We start from the raw sequence: 19,676 nt of genomic DNA on the forward strand, positions 1-19,676 counted from the left end.
TGCCATGGTCTTTATCGGAAAGACGGTTTGTCCTCAGGACAACTGTCCTCCTGGGCTGGTAGATGGTGTCAGGGAGCAGGATGGTCCCCCGTTATCCAGGAGGAGACAGTCAGAGAACTGCTGAGCCGCTTGGATGTTCATAAATCTATGGGACCAGATGGGATCCATCCCAGGGTGATGAGGGAGCTGGCAGATGAGCTTGCAAAGCCACTCTCCATCATTTACCAACAGTCCTGGCTCACTGGTGAGGCTCCAGATGACTGGAAGCTGGCCAGGTGATGCCCATTCATAAGAAGGGTAGGAAAGAGGATCCTGAAAATTATAGGCCAGTCAGTCTGACCTCGGTACCCGGCAAGGTAATGGAGCAGTTTATATTGAGTGCCATCACTACAGGATGGCCGGGGGATCAGACCCAGCCAGCATGGATTTAGGAGGGGTAGGTCCTGCCTGACCAACCTGATCTCTTTCTATGACCAGGTGACCCTCTGGTAGATGAAGGAAAGGCTGTGGATGTTGTCTATTTGGACTTCAGCAAAGCCTTTGACACTGTCTCCCACAGTAAACTCCTGGAAAAGCTGGCAGCACACGGCTTGGACAGGTGCACTTTTTGCTGGGTTAAGAACTGGCTGGATGGCCGGGCCCAGAGAGTGCTGGTGCATGGTGCTGCATCCAGCTGGCGGCCAGTGACCAGTGGTGTCCCTCAGGGGTCTGTACTGGGACCAGTTCTGTTCAATATTTTTATTGATGACATGGATGAGGGTATTGAGTCTTTCATTAGTAAATTTGTGGATGACACCAAGCTGGGAGCATGTGTCGATCTGTTGGAAGGTAGGAGAGCTTTGCAGAGAGACCTGGAACAGTTGGATGGATGGGCAGAATCCAATAGGATGAAGTTTAACAAGTCCAGGTGCCCAGTCCTGCATTTTGGCCACAATAACCCCCTGCAGCACTATAGGCTGGGGACGGTGTGGCTGGACAGTGCCCAGGTAGAAAGGGACCTGGGGGTACAGGTCAACAGCCAACAGACCATGAGCCAGCAGTGTGCCCTGGTGGCCAAGAAGGCCAATGGCATCCTGGTATCAAAAACTGTGTGACCAGCAGGACCAGGGAAGTTATTCTTCCCTTGTACTCGGCACTGGTGAGGCCACACCTCAAGTACTGTGTCCAGTTCTGGGCCCCTCAGCTCAAGAAGGACGTTGAGACACTTGAACTTGTCCAAAGGAGGGCAGCAAGGCTGGTGAGGGGCTTGGAACACAAGCCCTGTGAGGAACGACTGAGGGAGCTGGGGTTGTTTAGCCTGGAGAAAAGGAGACTCAGAGGTGACCTTATCACTCTCTACAACTCCCTGAAAGGTGGCTGTGGTCAGGTGGGGGTTGGTCTCCTTTTCCAGGCAGCAACTGACAGAACAAGAGGACACAGTCTTAAGCTGTGCCAAGGGAAATTTAGGCTGGATGTTAGGAAAAAGTTTTTTACTGAAAGAGTGATAAAGTACCGGAATCGTCTGCCTGGGGAGGTGGTGGAGTCACCATCCCTGGATGTGTTTAAAAAAAGATCAGATGTGGCACTCAGTGCCATGGTTTAGTTGAGGTGGTGTTAGGACATGGGTTGGACTCAGTGATCTTGAAGGTCTCTTCCAACCTGGCATTCTGTGACTCTATGAAATTACATTGCATGAGAGGGTGGCTTATGAGTGTACCCTTATGGGCACTGCCAACGTGAGAAAGTTTCTGGTTTGAGTGCTTAGCCTACACTGAATACATAGTGAATGTGACTGTGGATGATATCTCAAAGAGCTTGTAGTTAATCAAAGATAATCTTCCTTTCTAAACCAACACAAGTCAAGAAAGGCTCCTGGACTAGGTGTTCCACATTGTAGTTGGTAGTAATGGTAGCACAGTAAATACCATGTATAAAGTATATATGTGTATGCATAAAAATAAATGTATGAAGTACAATAGTACTAGTAGATAGCAAACACTTTTGCATAGTACATGTCACTTGGCACCCCCACCCCCTTCACCGAGAACTGCTTCATTGTTTCTATAATGCCCATTTTTGGTATGAAAATTTAGTAAGTAGACAGACGGCACTCCTGGAGTCCTGCAACCTCCTCTAGATTCTGCAGATGGGAAATGGTTTCAGAGCTTTTATACACTGTGCTGTGGAAATGCCATTATTCTCCAGTTGCAATAATCCAAATCCATTTACATTTGACTTGCATATAAGCCTTCTTTTGTTACTGTTGAATTCCAAAATTCCTCATCAGGCACTACCAGTGATTAGGAACTATGAACTACTCAGCTACCAGTCCCTAATTTCAAAGTGACAATAGCTTTGCTTTATTTTAAGATTTCCCCCCCATTCCATACCACTCTAATACTGTAGATTCTGCATACACCTCCCAAAATTTCACAGCTGAAGAGACACGCCTCTTGTTTGCAGTATGTGAAGGCAGGTTAGAACACAGAACTAGGCAGAGGTTTAGACTCCACATCCTGTACCTGATTCCTGCTTTCAAACCAGCAAGGAAAGGAACCATCGGCAAGCACATCTTGAATGAATATGCTTGCACAGAGCCAGCTTCTTATTGAAGGCAGTAGCCTTTCTAACAAACTGTATAACAACAGGCATGAATTTCCAAATGGCAGTCATCACTGTTGTTTAGACAGACAAAACATGTCCAACTGATGCAGGAACTCAACAGAATGCTTAATTTTGGCCATTTTGGTGCTTCTCCCTCCCCCTTTCGCCTCTTGCTGTCTTTTACAGTTATCTATTTGTGCTTCAGCAATACCCAGGAAGCTATTCATGGACCTGAATCCTGCTGTGGTACAAGACAGTTACCACACAGTTATTTTATTCTTATTGCCTTCCTCATGTAAAAATTAGAGGAAAAAACCAGCTAAATAAGAGAATGAAGAGTAATATCAGAGAGCTAGATCTATTTTGTGGTGGTCAGAAAGCCAAGTCCCACAGATCTTTCCCCTTCCATTGAAAATTACTACTCCCAGCATCATGTTGGCAAAGGAAATGTGTGCCTACCTCTCAACCACTGTGATGGCTGAAGTTCTTTGCTTTACACTGCCAGCGAAAGTAGCTTTACGCTAAGACGTGGGACTGCACAAGCAGCGCAGAGGAACACACATATGCTCCACGCAAATGAATCTGCGTGTTACACTGACATACAAAAGTCTGAGAGAGCTTGACTGTCAGGTCCCTAAATTTCCCCTTGTTGAAAGCGTGGATGAAAGAGATATTAAGCACTGGAGAGCATAGGTAAACCTTTTGTTAATTTCTAAGTTTCTTTGCAGATTGAAAGTATAGATAGGAAGAGATAGACAAATGGCAAAACCAGGAAATTCTAAACGGTGCTTTAATTTACCTCTCTAATCTGCTTAAGCCATGCCTCCCTTCCAAGGAATTCCTGATGAAGGATTGCAGGAGCAGAATTCAAACTGAAGGCCATGGTGTCAGTAGAACTTTCTTTAACAAATGGCTGCAGGTCTGAATGTAGCTGAAAAAGAAGAACACACCCATTCAGTTCCCAGGAAGAGTCTATATGTATTCACCCACCCCTCAAACTGAGGTCCACATCCTGATTCTACACCTACTTATCACTTCCTACTCTGACACTTGTACTCTGGTTGCACTTTTTCAAGTTTGGGGGAGGGATAGAAAGATGTTGAAAGCAAAGCAGTGGTGGAAAGATGTGGTAAAGAGAAGCATGTAGAGAGTCTGCAAAGACACAGATAAAGGACACCTTGCAGAGCTGGGCAAGCCATGGGACACAGCTAGGTAGGAGACTGCAGAGTGGCAAGAAACAGAAAAAAATATAAAGGAGAGAATGATCCAGTCTTTGGTGGGAAGAAGATCAGGTTTTCATCTGTGCAGGGTACTACATTCTACTTTTCAGTACCTGAGGAAGTGGACACAGTATGACCTTCCTTCTGACAGAGCAAATGCTATATAGCTAGGAGCTTTCTATGAAAAATATGCAATCCTCAATACACAACTATGTGTCAATGGTGAATATATTAATATTAAAGCATACACAAAATATTAAGGAGATAACTGCACTTGAAGTAATTTACTGGTAGAATTGTACCTAGTAATAGCATATAGTGGCATTTCTGTGGCAGTAAAACTGTGCTTTATAAAACCACTTCCTTCTCCTGCAGGAACTAGAAACAGCATAAATCAACTCAGCTGAAGCAGATGGGACGTCTGTCTGCCTGTCTCAAGCTACATCTAACCTCGCAAGTGGTGCAATACAGCAGAAGCAGATCTGTGTTTTCCTCTGGACTAACTCTAGCTGCAGACTGAAAGTCTTCTAGGGGAGGTCAGAGACCTTGTCCAGGAAATCCTACTGCTGTAGAGGCGCCGGCTGCTCCTGCCCACCCTCCTTATCTTCCAGCTGCCCTCTATGGAAGTTCCCTCCACAGTGGGTTATTCAGAGGGGATATGGCTCAGCCCATGCTGCTGCAGACAGCTGAACATTACAGTACAAATCTCTGCACGGTGGCAGCCAAGACCCAACACATTACGTACAGACTGGGGAATGAGAGGCTGGAAAGCAGTGCTGTGGAAAGGGACCCGGGGCTCCTGGTCAATGGCAAGTTGAACATGAGTCAGCAGTGCCCTGGCAGCCAGGAGGGCCAACAATGTCCTGGGGGGCATCAGGCACAGCATCGCCAGCCAGGCAAGGGAGGGGATTGTCCTGCTCTGCTCTGCACTGGGCGGCCTCACCTCCAGTGCTGGGGGCAGTCTGGGGTGCCACAATGTAAGAAAGACATTAAGCTATTGGAGAGTGTCCAAAGGTGAAGGGCCTTGAGGGAAGCCATACGAGGAGCAGCTGAGGGCACTTGGTCTGTTCAGCCTGGAGGAGACTGAGGGGAGACTTCATTGCAGTCTACAACTTCCTTGTGAGGGGAACAGGAGAGGCAAGCACTGATCTCTTCTCTGTGGTGACCAGTGACAGGACCCGAGGGAATGGCCCCAAGTTTTGCCAGGGGAGGTTTAGTTTGGGTATTAGAAAAAGGTTTTTCACCCAGAGGGTGGTTGGGCACTGGAACAGGCTCCCCAGGGAAGTGGTCACAGCACCAGCTTGAGAGAGTTTAAGAAGCATTTGGACAATGCTCTTGGGCACATGGTGTGGCTCTTGGGGATGGTCCTGGGCAGGGCCAGGAGTTGGACTTGATGATCCTTGTGGGTCCCTTCCAATTTAACATATCCTATGACATGTTTCCTCCTGCAACTCCTGTTAATGGGACAGTGGGTTTCGGAATAATGCAGGAGCAGAGAAGGTAAAGTTTTAAGCTGCTGCAGAAAGATGTGCTAGAGGAAGTTAACAGAGCCTTGAATGTAATGAGCTCCGTTGCCAGGAGTGCAATTTTGGTAGTTCACAAGCACTGTTCATACCAACAGTTTCTGCAAACATCCTCACTCCATACAGCAGTCAAATTTCCCAACACTCACCTGCTGGCCAAAGCCTACAGCGTAAGTCATGCAGTATATGACAGAGCTCACGAGCAACACATCTTACAAGCCTTTCTATATTTAAGCTCCCAGAACAAAAGGAAAAAGGTGTACCTTATGGCTCATAGACATATGCTTGCCATACTGGAATGCCATGTCCTGGATCTCAACGCTGTGCTTTGCTAGTTCCATTGCAGCCTGGCAGCTCTTTGCCAGCAAAGCACTGTGTGACAGGAAAACCTGCTCCTTCCACCTAGATATGCCGATGTCATCTGTAAGGCAGTTCTCCTGAAAATGAAACAAAGACTAACATGAAAACACCAAAACTGAACATGTGTCAGCTCACAGAAGTTAACAGTGTGGCACAGGTGAGTAATGTGTGGTAAGTAACAAACAGAACTCTGGGTGCCATGGTGCCAAATAAATTCTTTTGGGGATGAATACACAAAAGTATCAGAATAAATATACTGGCAGCTTCAAACAAAATTTTCTTCTCAAAAAATACAAAATATGTGGAGCTGTCAACAGATTCAATATAAATCTTTTTTAATGACTGTATCATCACACTGAACTTTAACAGCCAACTATAGCCCTCATGAGGGACTGGGGAGAGAAAAACCCCCACAACCAAAACTCCAAAACAACAAAACAAACTCAAAAAGCAGACCACCCTGGAGTACACCTGAAGTTCAGCCCCTTCCCAGTTACCAAGAACCAACAATCCCAAACAAACTTGAGAAGTTCCTACAATTTCTCCTTTGTAGTCAAGAAAAAAACTAATTACAACAGGTGTTAAAAATTCTTATAGACTGCACTGAAAAAAATGAAGGTTTGTGAGGGAGGACTTGTACCTCTTCTGCTCCCATATTAAGGGTGAGGAATGACGGAAAGTATTAAAAAATAAATAAAGTTGCAATTTAGAAGTGTCAGGGGTATCAGGGATTAATTAACTTTCTCAGGGACTGATAGAGGCATTTCAGTGATGCATCTACTGAACTTTATCACCTTGACTGTAAGGTCAGAGATGCTCAACACGTCTCAAAATCTTTTGTATCTAAAGTATTTATTTGGATTACTTTCCACAGTGTTTTAATTAACACAAATCAAATACTTTCTCCCAAAATCCAAATTCAGCTGCCATTCCTTTGATTCATAAGGTGTTAATATGCCACTAATTCACTCATGTCTTCAAAGCTAGACATTACTTTAATCTGTCTTACATACTGTCACACCCTCAGGTACTCTCTAAGGAGGGGGGAAAAAACCCAAACCAGAAAAGATCACAGCTGTTTTGCTTAGAAAAAAAATAAAATCAGTAATGAGAAGCTACAGAAAAAAAATTTAAAGCACAAAAATGTTAAAAATTTTGTAATTTCTCAGTTCAGCTACATCTGTAACATACACTAAGCCAAAAGATATTCTTTAAAAGAGTAATATAAAAACCCCTCTTGTACAACAAACCTTTTCCCTCAAAGTGATGTCAATTAAATTACTTAGAAATGAGCAAGAAGTAATTCTGTGTGACCCTATAGTTTTCTAGCAAGGTATTATCTGTCATGAAATCAGTAACAAATGAAATAGAATCCATCCGTTCAGCTCTAATTTTCCTCCCTTATGGATATCACCCAGAAGTGCTGTGTTACAAGGGAGAAGATAATTTGAGACTAATGGAAAAAGTAGGAGAATTCTGCAATGCCAAGTAATACAGAGCTGTATCAAAATACCTTTGCTTTCAGACATACTATTAAGTTATACAAGGAAAGTGAAGAACAGAGAAACCACATGTTTGCTATTATGCATATAACAACTTACAAAGTCAAGCCTAAACTTTCCTCTGTTTCTGTATTTTTGTTTTAATATCTTAACTCAGCCCAGAGCATGTGCAAATTCCCCTGACTGGCAAAATGTCAAAATGAGCATTTAATTCAAGTAGTTTCCCATATATCAAGTCCCTTTTTTTTCCATTTAGATATAGGTCAATTTATTTTAAATTTAAAATCAGGAGCTGTTGGAAGACGAAACACAATCTTTTCCTTAACAACCAATCTGCTCAGTGAAAAAACAGTATTTACTGAAATTCGCTGGATGATATTGAAAATTGGCAGTGATTTTTATAATCATTGGTTTTACATCCAAATAAGAAAAAAATACTCTAGAAAGGTATCCTGAAACAATTTTGAAGTTAAAGAAATCTTTCAGAAGATCCATAAGTTGAAAATGTTTGCTTTCTGAAGCCTTTGAGCAGCAAGAGCAATGCAGACATTATCCAGTATCAACTGAAGGAATTGAAGAAGCTTAAACAGTCACTGCAACTCAATGTATACAAGAAAATTAATTCTATGATTTCTTACAAAATTATATTCCTAAACAAGTATGAATTTCATTAACAGGATTGGAAATCGTGGCAGAAAAAGTTACTGTCCACTACATGAACATTATGCAAAAGCTTCAAGCACCCAAAATGAGCATATAACTTCAAAAACCACACAAGAATTGAACACAAATTTGAAGACTGAAATCTTAAAAACATAACTATTGTAAGTCTCTGAGCTACAAAACAAGCCAGTTATGTCCATATGGATGCGCTTTAGCATATGATCTTGCTTGCCAGAATATAGCTGATTTTAATCACAAAACTTCTTATGACCACATACCCCTTAAAGCTTCTGCTGCTTAAGACAGAGGCAGACACATCCTTTCTTCAGCAAAATTTTCCAACAATGCCATTTTTTTCCAAGCTTAACTCTCATGTTGTACATAAAGTGTCCACCAACCACACCACATTCTTACAAGGGTATGTAGGACAAGATCTAAACACTATTTAAAAAACATCAAGGGAAAACCCTAACTGGTTCTAGATTGCAAAGGCTGTAAAATCTGACATCTTGACAGCTCTTTCTTTCTAGAGAAATTTTCACTGCTTTGTAAGCTTTGTTTTGTCAGCAGTGTGTATAAAAGCGGACATCACCTGGCCCAAAAGACTCCTAAGACTCTCATATAAAAACCTCTCTGAAGTCAAATTAATTTTAGTTGTAGTTGATAGTGCTCAGACATTCGATTAACTAATGCCTGCAGAATGACCTCATTCACAAGTTCTGTCACCAAGAAATGGGTACAGATCGCAAGCACCCCTGATGCTGTCAGGGTGGCAAGAGGTGGTGGGATGAAGAGAGCTGAACCCCTCACCATCACTGGAAGAAAACAGCCAACTTCAGTTACAGTTTACATAATGTCAGCAAGAGAGTACAGGGAAAATATCCAAATCCAGCTCTGTTGATCATCATTTCCAATGGGAAATGAAGAACAGCTGAGGGTGCTCCCATTTTACTGTTGGCAAGGTCAGTTACTGTTTTGTTAGAAATTGTCTATTTGAGATTTTTTTTTTATTAAACTACTTCCATAATTTAAACCCTGTTTAAAACAATCATCTCAGGAAACAAAAAACTTCTAGAAAATGAAATTGCAGGACAAAATATGCAATCATAACCATCAGGAAGGGCAGCTCTTAGTGAGCATATCAAGGATCCCCAGGACAAAAACAACACTTACAGTAACTCAGTTTATCATGCCGACGAAGATTCTTATATGAGGTTCAGCCAAAAACGTATTAAGGAAATATGAATGAAAAACATGTCTTAAAAGTGCACAAACCCATTTGCAAAACCAAGAAGGAGCAGAAGTCGGAGACTTTAAACTTCAGCTATAGTTTGTAAGGGAGCCCTTCATTTATTTGCATACCATGGCAGCTCTTTCTTAACCATCTGCTGTTGCACAAAATGATCCAAATGTCTGAATCACTTATATCAAACATTAGTTCAGTTCTCAATGGGCAAATAATCCACAGTAACACACAGAAATAATTTTACATTGCATATTCAAAGTTTTAAATTAGGTAATTCAAGAACTTCTATTTTACATAAATAAAATCCAATGCAACTATGAATCACTCTACCAGCAGCAAGACCCTGTAAAACATTTCACACATGGTTCACATAAGCTTTCAGCAGATGTATTCATGCTTGCTGAACATGACAGGGCATGTTTTATTGGTCTATTAATACCCGTCTTCACTGCTTTTGGAGGAACAAGGGTGTCTGCAAATGGGTCAATAAAGCAAGCCACTGACGACTTTTATCATGACACTGTACAAAAAAAGACCCGGTTTTAAAAACGAAGTTTGTAAACTTATCATAAAGATAAATACCTCTTCACATCTGTTACTTTTAAATCTCTCTGGAAAAACTTAGTATTTAAAAGAACAAAAGCAGTAAATAAATAACACTGGCCTTCTTTCTAGCTATGCTTTTTTTCCCCTAACACATTTTCCTATTCTTTCCACAGATGCTCTTTACTCAAATTCCATATTTTATGCTTTCCTTTTGCCTTGCAACAAAAACATTTGTTTAAAAAAAGTGAAAACTCTGGCTCTGCTGCCCTGCTAAAAGGTGGTTTACATGACTCAAAATATATTTGATTTACCTCCTGTAGTAAAATTAGAAATGAATCCCTTACTTAAAATACAGACTCATAGCAGTCCAGTTGATGAACATGTGCAGTATTCCAAAACATTACTCTGCAAAGCAGGGCCAGGGACAAAACATCAAAGAAGTATTGGCACAGCATGTAGCCCATCCTTTCCCAGAAAATAAACTTATCTTCATTAAAAAACCCTACAGTGATCTAAAAGAAATACCTGTTAATTCACTGTTTGATACAATGAGTACTTGCTACTAATGCATTTATTTTTTAAACTTGTTTTACATATTAGTTATGCACAACTTTCACACAATTGCACCAAAAATTCCTAAGAGCTCTTCTGGCCATCAGTGGAACATGTTGGGAACGGTCCCATCTTACATAATGGCTCCATTCTGACACTATAATGAGCTTTGCTAACGCACATTTATCATCAGCTAGATAGTCTGAAGACAAGGAAAAATCGCCAAAACCCAAGCAAGTGATTTCCCCTCAAAGTCCCTCATGCTTTAAGATTACAGGAACATTCTGGAAGGTAAAGCAGAAGAGTCAATACACTGAAGTCCCTCCCTTGGCTCTGCTGTTTGACCTTGAGCTTCCTTGTATCTCTTGCCCATGTTCAGTGAACTGACAGGAATATTAAGTAACCTCCATTAGTATTTGTTAAATGATCTGGAATATTAAAACAGAGGGGGTTTATAAATATGACTGTATTCTCTGAGTTAGCAAACCTTTTAGAAGCCTTCAGCCTCCTAAAATTTGGAAACAGAGACTCAGAGCAATGGGTTTTTCCTGCTAAAAATAGATACCACGATCACAACTGACGGCCAGACTTGACAACTTTCACCTTTGCACTCACTAAGGCAAAATTTTTACTCCCAAATTAGACCTAGATTTAGGAAAGGCAAACAGGAACTCGGAAGAATGTCCTTCACTTGCAGAATTTTGGGCTGAGAAGGGATTTAGCACAGAAAACTGCAATAGTTTATCACATCAACCCTTTCAGCTCCAGCTAATAGTCCAATATAAGCTTAATATTGCTAATGCAATGTCTTAAACCACAGCAGCTGTTTGTTACTTTGAACATGAATGACAAGCCTTAACCTTCAGGATGTGTCAAAGCCTACACTTCATAGTTTGGATTGTCACTTCAAATAATGATGGAAAGTTAAATATTAGCTTTTTCTTTCCTGGTTCCACACAGATCTAATGACTAGCCTATGCAGAAAAGATGAAGAATGATCAAACAGAATGTACTAACATGGGACAGCTGTAGGATTGCATGTGGTTGTGCAGAGCAAAAAAAAAGTGGTAATGGAGCTGTCAGATAATTATATCCATTATATGTATTCAGGAGTAAATCAGGCCAGTCTTGTTAGGTCAAATGATTCTTTCAACTTTCCTACTGGGCTGTCCAAATGAAGAAGACTGAAACTTTTTTTTTGTAAACATGAACTTAGGGTCTCAGAAAAGAAAGGTTAACTTTGCAGAGATATTTTTGCATTTTTGTCTACCATTCAGGTAGACATTCAGCAAAGTTCAAAACATCTTAGTGCTAAGGTAGTTTGTTTTATGGTACCATAGAACTACAAACAACTGCATTAAGGACATTTAACATACGAAGTACAGTTTTCCTGCCTCAGGGAAAAAAAAACAGGGTGAGAAGATATCCTTCTGCTTTTCCAAATTTAAGACATTCCCAGCAATGAAAATGCCATTGCTATCATCCCTGTGCCCTATTCCTAAAAAGAAAAAAAAATTTGGCATTTGAGATTTAGTTGTGGAGCAGATTTAAGCATTTGTCTTACCTCTGGGACACATAGTTCACAATTTTTTTTTCAACCAAATTGCAATTAGGGAAGGAGGAAAGATGCACAAAGGACACAAATAAGACAGACCAACAACTGAACAAGTCTATTTGCCAGTCTTCACTAAAGAAATGTTCAGGACATGAATGGGACACTGCCCCGGCAGAACAGCACGAGGAGAGTAGTAGGGATATGTCTCAGCACAACATGGAACTAAATTTCTCAGAGAACAAGACAGAAAAAATTAAAGCAGATGCCACACCTTGTTGTAGGTCTCATCAGAAGCCACACACTACCCATTATAAAGGCTGAACTTCAGATACTGTCATGTAAATGTCTCTATTACGCCACCGCACTAATTGTGTTTTGAGTTAACTGGGTTCCCCTTAGGAAGGGTACAGTGTACTTTCCACTCTCCTTAGACAGAAATAGTCACTGAAACAAAATAAGTCTTTGCTATTTGTAATTGGGCCAGGGCAGGGTAAATGTCATGCAGCTGCACTTAGTTTATCTCACACTTCCCCTTGCAATCCACACATGTGGAGGGCTTCAGTAAGGCAACAGAAAACAGAAAAAGAATGACTAAGAAAGAAAACATTAATATCTTCAGCAGTGGCAGGAAGCCAAATAAGTCCACAAGATTTCACATTTATACAGGGGCCATGGTTACAATAAAATGCAGTTTCATTGCTGAGATGAATCTGTAAAGCTTTATTTCTACACATGAAAAAGCAGAAAGTAGGTGAGCGTTTTTAAAATATACCTGCAATCTACTTGTATCTAGAAACCTGCCAGAATATGGAAAACAAAATTTTAACCATTCTTTACAAAAAGTCTCAAAGAAGTCATCTATTTTAACAGATAACTGTGAGCACAATCCTTGGGAGCAACACTGAAGGCTGAGGTCAGTTTATCCACAGGTTAAACACAGCAGGTGCAGAAGCACTGCCAAGTTCCCAGCATTGCCCTCCTGCCATGCTTCCACCCAGGATCCACTCCTGAGGGGTGCCAGAGGACACTGCAGGCATGCTGTCCTCTCTATGCATCCCAGGGAGCTGTGGGCCCCAGGCAGCTCCTGAGTGTGCCATTACTGCTGTCCTGCTGGAGGCTCTCGCTCAGCTCAGCAGCGTGGTCATTCCCTTCCCAACTGGTTTCAGTCAAAATGACAGGGATACACCTCAGCGAGGTGACATGTTTTAGTTTTAGTGACATGACTTTGCTGCTGCAGAGCAGGAGAGACAGGGAGTGTCCAAGGGAGCAGCACCCTCCAGAACACAGTGCTGTTATCCAGTGGCACTCTCCACTTGCCCACTGGTTTGGTTGGTGCAGAGGCATCAGGGCAGGCATCTACTGTATCAGCAACCCATGAGAACAGGATTTTACCACAGTATCAATTTTGCTACATACAACAACACAGCAATAGTAAACCAGAGCTGCAATTTCAGTACACAACACCTGCTGAACCATAAGGCTCAGGTCTCCAAGGCACGTGAGACAATGCCACTAGAAGTGAATCTATCTGCTTCAGTGGATTTCAAGATCGGTACTCACATATACACAGTACTCATCAGGGACTGAAAACTTGCTATCATAAAACCTGCAGAAGTCATGGCAACTTTAAACTACTGATTTTATTGCATGTGTTAAGATACAGCCATATTAAATGAAAAAAACTCTTTTTTGCTCCAATATGCAAGCCTACTCCAAGAATGGCCTCTAGAAATTTCCTTAAATATTCTAGTAAAGATAAAAAAAACCTAGATGTAATTTGACCAATTTTCACTACAGTTCTTGTCAGACAATAACACAGAATATCTGCAATTGCCCTTAAAGAAAAACAAGATTATTTGTTGGGAAACGCTGGCAGCTATTTTCTTGGTCCATGCTGATTTCTGAAATATGTGCACGGTGACTTCTGATGGAGAAGAACACAGTGCTACACTCCTAATACTCCAGGACAAAACTCAGAAGAAAGGACATGTTATAAGTTCATGAAGAAGCATTCTGTAAACCTCTTTGGGCTTGGAAACAACAGGTTTGACATGAAAATGTTAATTATGTTGACAACATTGTAATAAATACCTCTAACAGAACCTTGACTAGGAACCTCTGGAAGCATTTGGAAAGCCTGTAGTAAGGTGTGCCTAGAGCTCCTGGTAATGAAACAATAGTACTTTATTAAGCACCCACAAAGACAAAATAGTTCCTCCTTGAGCATTTCTAGAAACTTCCATCAGAGCTTACAGGTGTCATAACGATGTTACTGCTGAAACCCACTAGGACTAGTAACTCTTCCTCCCTCTCCCTCCTTTTAAACAGGTGAGAAAGTCATCATATTTACCATAGTCACACATTAATATCACCAAATGCCTTGGGTACATAAATCTAGTGAAATTCTTACCTCAGATGATTTTGAATTTTCATAATATATACCTTGAACTAAGTCACCAATAGCACTTGAAATTAGTTCCACAACCTGTAAAAGAAAAGGAGAAAAAGCCTTACATCTTTAATTATCACCAAATTGACTAACAAAGCTACTGCCAGATTTCCAGAGAGATAAACCATGAAGAAAGCTAATTGTGAAAGACTTCAGGATTTACTGAGATATATTCTGTGATACGTCTGTGCTAAAACCTCTACTACAGTAACTCTTCTATCAAAGTTTTAAGTTAACATAAATGAAAAACAAGACTTGTTTTTCCTACAGTGTGAACTATAGAGTGTATTCTCACAAGGACGTTCACAGAACTAGTAAATCCCAGTTCATGAATATGAGACAGTACCTCATCTGGGCTTTGTTTTGTTTTGTTTTTTTCCTGCCAAGTAAATACTTCACAATACCTCTCCTTGGGAGCTGTTAAAATTCTAATCTTCGTGGCTAATACAGAAAAGTCAGAATCCATAGAAAGGTAACCTTTCAAACATGATCACTTGGTATTCGGGTGCCCTGGGAATGCACTGTGGATGTATTTAGCGCATGGCCTGAGGCTCAGCTATACCACATACACTGAAAGTCTGCAACATGGGAATGTTTAAATCAGATTTATCAATCTGTATTATCTTCAGGGTTCAGACTTTTTATTTTATTCAAGCGAAGCCTAAAAATCTGAACTTGATCCAGAATGTAAAACAAGTAGTCCACGGTCTCCCTGGAACTACTGTAAAATTTAAAGTTGTGCACATGAACTATCTTAATTGGAACAAAATACTCAGATTTATTGTAAAATTAAATGCGGGCATTTCAAATAAGCACACCTTAAGGCTACCTCTTTGGTTGCTCACAAAGTTTTAATTTCTTGAATGTGTAATTTCTTATGCATATGAGTCTATATCTGATTCCTCTTTTTGCTTCCTAAAATTCAATGTAGTTCTTGCTGAATTAAAAGATTTAGTTTCAATTTTTATCATTCTTGTAACTGAAGACAAGAAGTCAAATGATAAAAGCCCTAACAGAAAGATATTCTAACATTTAGGCACGCTTTATTTGATAATAAAAACACATTTGTATGCTAGTTTTGAATACTAGCAGAAAGGTTGTGTTTTCTTTTTTTTAAACACTGGTTCATATACATATTCATATACACACAGCAAGCGCTAACTTTAGAAATGGTGCTGATTAAAAGTCATGTTTTTTCTTGCAATGCATATGGGTTAATTTGCAAGACCTACAAAAACAGCCTGAAAAAAAAAATTCACATTGCCCTTTAGGAAACTAGACACCAAAGAAATATTGTAGCAATATGAGCTTTGAAGGAACTGAAAGGACAATGATCCTACAGTGTTACCAGATGTGTTGAGTTATTTAAGTGGGGATCAGAGAAAATGAGGGGCGCTTTTTTTTTTTTTTTTGAACAACAACACTCACCCCCTGCCCCCCCTGTTTTTTAAGGTATCAGATAAGCCTTATTCCCAAATCCAGGAGGACTGAGTATCGCCAATAGGTCTATGAAAGTCTGTAACTAAATGCCCAGGATCAGATTGTATTACAGTTTATACAAGCAACATCCCAAGATTCTTCTGATGGCTAGGACACATAATACAGATCAATCACTCACTCAAAAATGTTATGGTTTGTGAAATGGTCTGAGCTAAGAGACCTACACTGGTAATACGAAGAGGAATTTACAAAGACACAGAGTCCTACTCTAAATGTCAAAGTGATAGTATGAACTTTTAACAATGCAGCTGGCTCTGGATAACTAAACCTTTTCCTCTCTTGCCTGAAACTCTAGACTGAGCAGGACCCTGTTTTGGGGTTTCTTTTTCTATCTCTCCTCCCTCATTTTAGTGCAAGTCTACCCTCAAAGGCAATTTTAACTGACTTAAAGCAAGCTTGGTGAAACATTTGTGAACAATTGTACCTCTTCCTCTTAGAGTTTATAAAACATCTTAGGAGAATTACACATCAACTGTTTAGAAGAATCCTTATTATATTAAATACCAGTGACATATTGAACACTATATGTTAGTGAGAATTTAGTATTAATATTACCTCCTTTCTCTCCAAATATATATAAAGAATACTTTTAAGGTAAATATAAGGCCATACAGATCACTAAGAGGAATGAAATTCCAGTTTCAAGAACACAGTTAGATACTTGTATGAGGCTCTGTTACCTCACCAATCCTTAATCTGATCTACAAAAAGCATCTCCTGCTTAACGTCAGTGGCCGGGGGTCCTGAGAGCTGGGGAAAGAAATGAGAAACGAGGAAACCAGGCAATTTTCTTCTGCATCCCAAAATGACAGAGGAAGAAAAATTATTACAGATTCAGTAGTATTCATGGAATGATACACTGTCTAGCTCTTATGTAGCACTTTCCATCAAAAAATCTGAAAGTAATCAACATCCCCTGTTAAATTTATTCCCTACCATTTTATATAAGGGGAAAATGGCAACAGTGAACTGATTTTCCAGAAAATCATGCAGTATGCCAGTGTAAGAGCAGAAAACAGTATCCAAGCTGTCTTCATTCTCATCACTGCCTTTCTGACCAGTGCTGACATTTTTGAGATGCAAGTCTGAGGAGTAAGAAAGTTAGATGAAAAATGAAGTGCTCTCAACTGCTTCTCTTTTAATTTGACAGTTGAGCTCCATTTAAAAAAAGTTCAGAGACGAGGAAAGAGAAGAAAGGATTGCCAGAATTAGTGCTTGAAAACAGCAACTCAAAAGAGACCAAAGGCAGCCTATTCATAACCTCTCTTCCCATTATTTTCCACTCCTCAACATGGTTTTCAGAAGCCTGGTTCCTCACAGGTACTCAAGATGAGCAGAAGCAACCTCACATTGAGAGAAAATAAACTTCCACTCTATTTTTCATTTTCCACTCTGCATCAGCATCTTCCAAAGTGCTGTCTTCTGCTCCTCCAGTGACCCCACGACTGGGTATGGCCCAGGGGCTAACAAATGCACATGCAAGTGATTTCACACCCTTTAAACACATTTTGTGACAGTTCTGCTAGTGTGGGTTGTTTTTTTTTCCCAAGGAGGTATTCCTTCAACATTTTTTGTAGGGAAGTGATCTCTTCTGCTTCTTAAAAGTCAACACAAAGTCCATCAGTTTAGTATGAATACAGGGAAAAGAGATAGATTGTTAAAGCTAAAATCTCTCCTACTATCTAGGCAGGCTAAGTGTAAAACATGATGTAAATTCTGGACACAGCCATTTGATTGCTCATTCCACAGCAAGGTAGAACACATGCTCTGACCTCTCCAATTCATTCAAATATGAAATAGTCCAAAAGACTGTGCTGTGTTTCAGTTCCAGAAGAGTTCTGTAGGGTTAAAAATCAGAAATTTGTTGAAACTTAATTTACCCTTTTCTGGTGTAGTAACGTGTTTGTCAAAAAGCCACAGCTTTAACCCCTTCAAGGCTCTTTAAGTTTACTTTGAGTCTAATTGCTCAAGCTTAAAATTTCTATATATTACTTGAAGAAATAATAAAAATGTTGGTAATTCATTTAGTTCAGAAAATTACTCAGGACATCCAACCAATCACTTAATGATTGTCTTCCTTCCTTTTCCTGAAATCAGAACTCCATGTAGTTTACTGAGGACATATCTGTAAGATAATTCAGAGTTCAGAATTCCCAAAGCACCATACATGGTGTTACAGAATAGGGCCACATGTTCACTGTTGCAGGTACAGCAGCCCAGTTCATGACTGCAGTTGACTGTCCTGGGACATTCAACTCTGTCTATAGAAAAAGAGGTGTATTTTAATGGAAGTGATACTCTATGCTGGAAGGAATGCAGGGAAATCACAGAATATAAGACATTTCAGTAGAATACTTTCTTCAGAGTTAAAAAATACTATTCACACTCCATCAAGCACAGTAAAAAAGAATGGATTCCGAGCCCCACTCATCCTTCCCAGGGTTTTTAGACAACCTGGATGAAAAGATGACATTGGTGCCATCAGTTTAGCAATTCAAGCACTTGGCTCCCTTCACTTATCTTCAAAATACTTTGTTTCAAGTTTACTGCAACATAACACTGCTTATGGTTTTCTCCTGGTTTTCCTTCTAGTTTACAAAAAGGAATGAATCTGAGCTCCACTCAAAGAATGGTCATTTTATTTTAAATTCAGCAGCTGAAATGGAATTGATTACACAGACCACTCTGTTTCAGAGTAGTAATATCATGTCTCTCCAGACTCTATTGGATATTTTCAAGGGGAACATCACAGCAAGGATGAAGCTCTTGTGGGAAGACAAGGAAACAGCACCAGGAAGAACACAGCAATGGGTATATCTTTGTTCTTCAACCCTCACAATTTCTCTTTGACAAACTTCCTTAGCTTTGCCAAATTCCTTCTGAGAAGGGCCACAAGTAATTCCTTCCATCCTTATGTTAAAACAATATCCTTTCCTCACACATCTGCTATGACAGACCGCAATCCTTGCTGCTGATGTGTAGATTTAAAAATGTAGCAGGACTTCTCCACACAAATAAAGAAGAAAATTAGATGGTCAGGAACCATTAAATACACAGATAAAAATTCCTTCAGCTTGCATTTGACTTCCTTCCCCAAAAAAGCACTAATTTGGGAAATACTTCAACACTTAAAAATTCCACAGAAAGCCCTTAAATACTCTACTGCATGCAACATTGCAACACTAGGAAGCTAAAGACAAAACTTAGCAAAGCGCTGATATTGGATTTTGATTGCTCAAGAACGCCTAAAAAAAAAACCAACACAAAAAAAAAAAGGAGCGAAAACTGCAAGGAGTTCCAAGAACAGTGAAATTCAATTTTCTTTCCTGGTAATCTCCTCAAACATCATTAGTCATACAGGTAACCAAGTGTGCCAGCCTACAGAATGTTTTTTTTAATCTAATGTTTATCAAATCCTATTGGATTTATTATTTGAAATCATCTTGAGCTTTACTGTTTTTTGAAGCTGGCTCTCTCTTAGTTGATACACACAGAAAGGACAGCAATTTGCTTTCTAGAATGCTTTAGGTGGTCTTGGAAAACACAGTTATGGTTTTCTTAATTCTGTTAATGATGAATTAGTAGCAAAATACAATATAACAATATAGTGTAAACACATCACCCAACCCCACTACTTGTTAAAAAGGTGCTTCTAAGACATAAAAAATAATCAGCAGCTGTCAATTTGAAAACTGCTAATATTGTTGAATATCTACCTTAAGGTCAGTCTGCCTAAGGGATTTTCACCAGTTAGGTTGCCCTTTTTATGCTGATGCAGCACTATCTACAGAACTGTATTTAATCAGGGTAAAGACTTTTAGAGCATTATTCACTCATTTTCCTTAATGACAACATAACCAACAGATGAAATATTGCTTTCCTTGTCTACCTCCATGTGATACCTTTCACAGTTTCTTATTACCACTGCAGATCCATGGCAGCATATCCTCGCACTAAAGTACTCAACAACTGAGTGA

General features: G+C 40.0%; 1 protein-coding gene across 3 annotated transcripts in view; it reads right to left on the reverse strand.

Moving 5' to 3' along the window:
• The window catches only part of PDSS2 (decaprenyl diphosphate synthase subunit 2), a 125,767-nt gene that overhangs the window by 21,958 nt on the left and 84,133 nt on the right, over positions 1-19,676 (reverse strand). For all 3 annotated transcript variants that reach the window (XM_048298867.1, XM_048298868.1, XM_048298866.1), the window contains 3 exons: positions 14,161-14,235; positions 5,590-5,763; positions 3,383-3,514 (listed from right to left, as the gene is read on the reverse strand). In XM_048298867.1, coding sequence (XP_048154824.1) covers positions 3,383-3,514; positions 5,590-5,763; positions 14,161-14,235 — 381 coding nt within the window. The remainder of the gene's footprint in view (positions 1-3,382; positions 3,515-5,589; positions 5,764-14,160; positions 14,236-19,676) is intronic.

The sequence above is a fragment of the Corvus hawaiiensis genome, chromosome 3 (assembly GCF_020740725.1).
Source record: "Corvus hawaiiensis isolate bCorHaw1 chromosome 3, bCorHaw1.pri.cur, whole genome shotgun sequence".
Classification (NCBI taxonomy): Eukaryota; Metazoa; Chordata; class Aves; order Passeriformes; family Corvidae; genus Corvus; species Corvus hawaiiensis.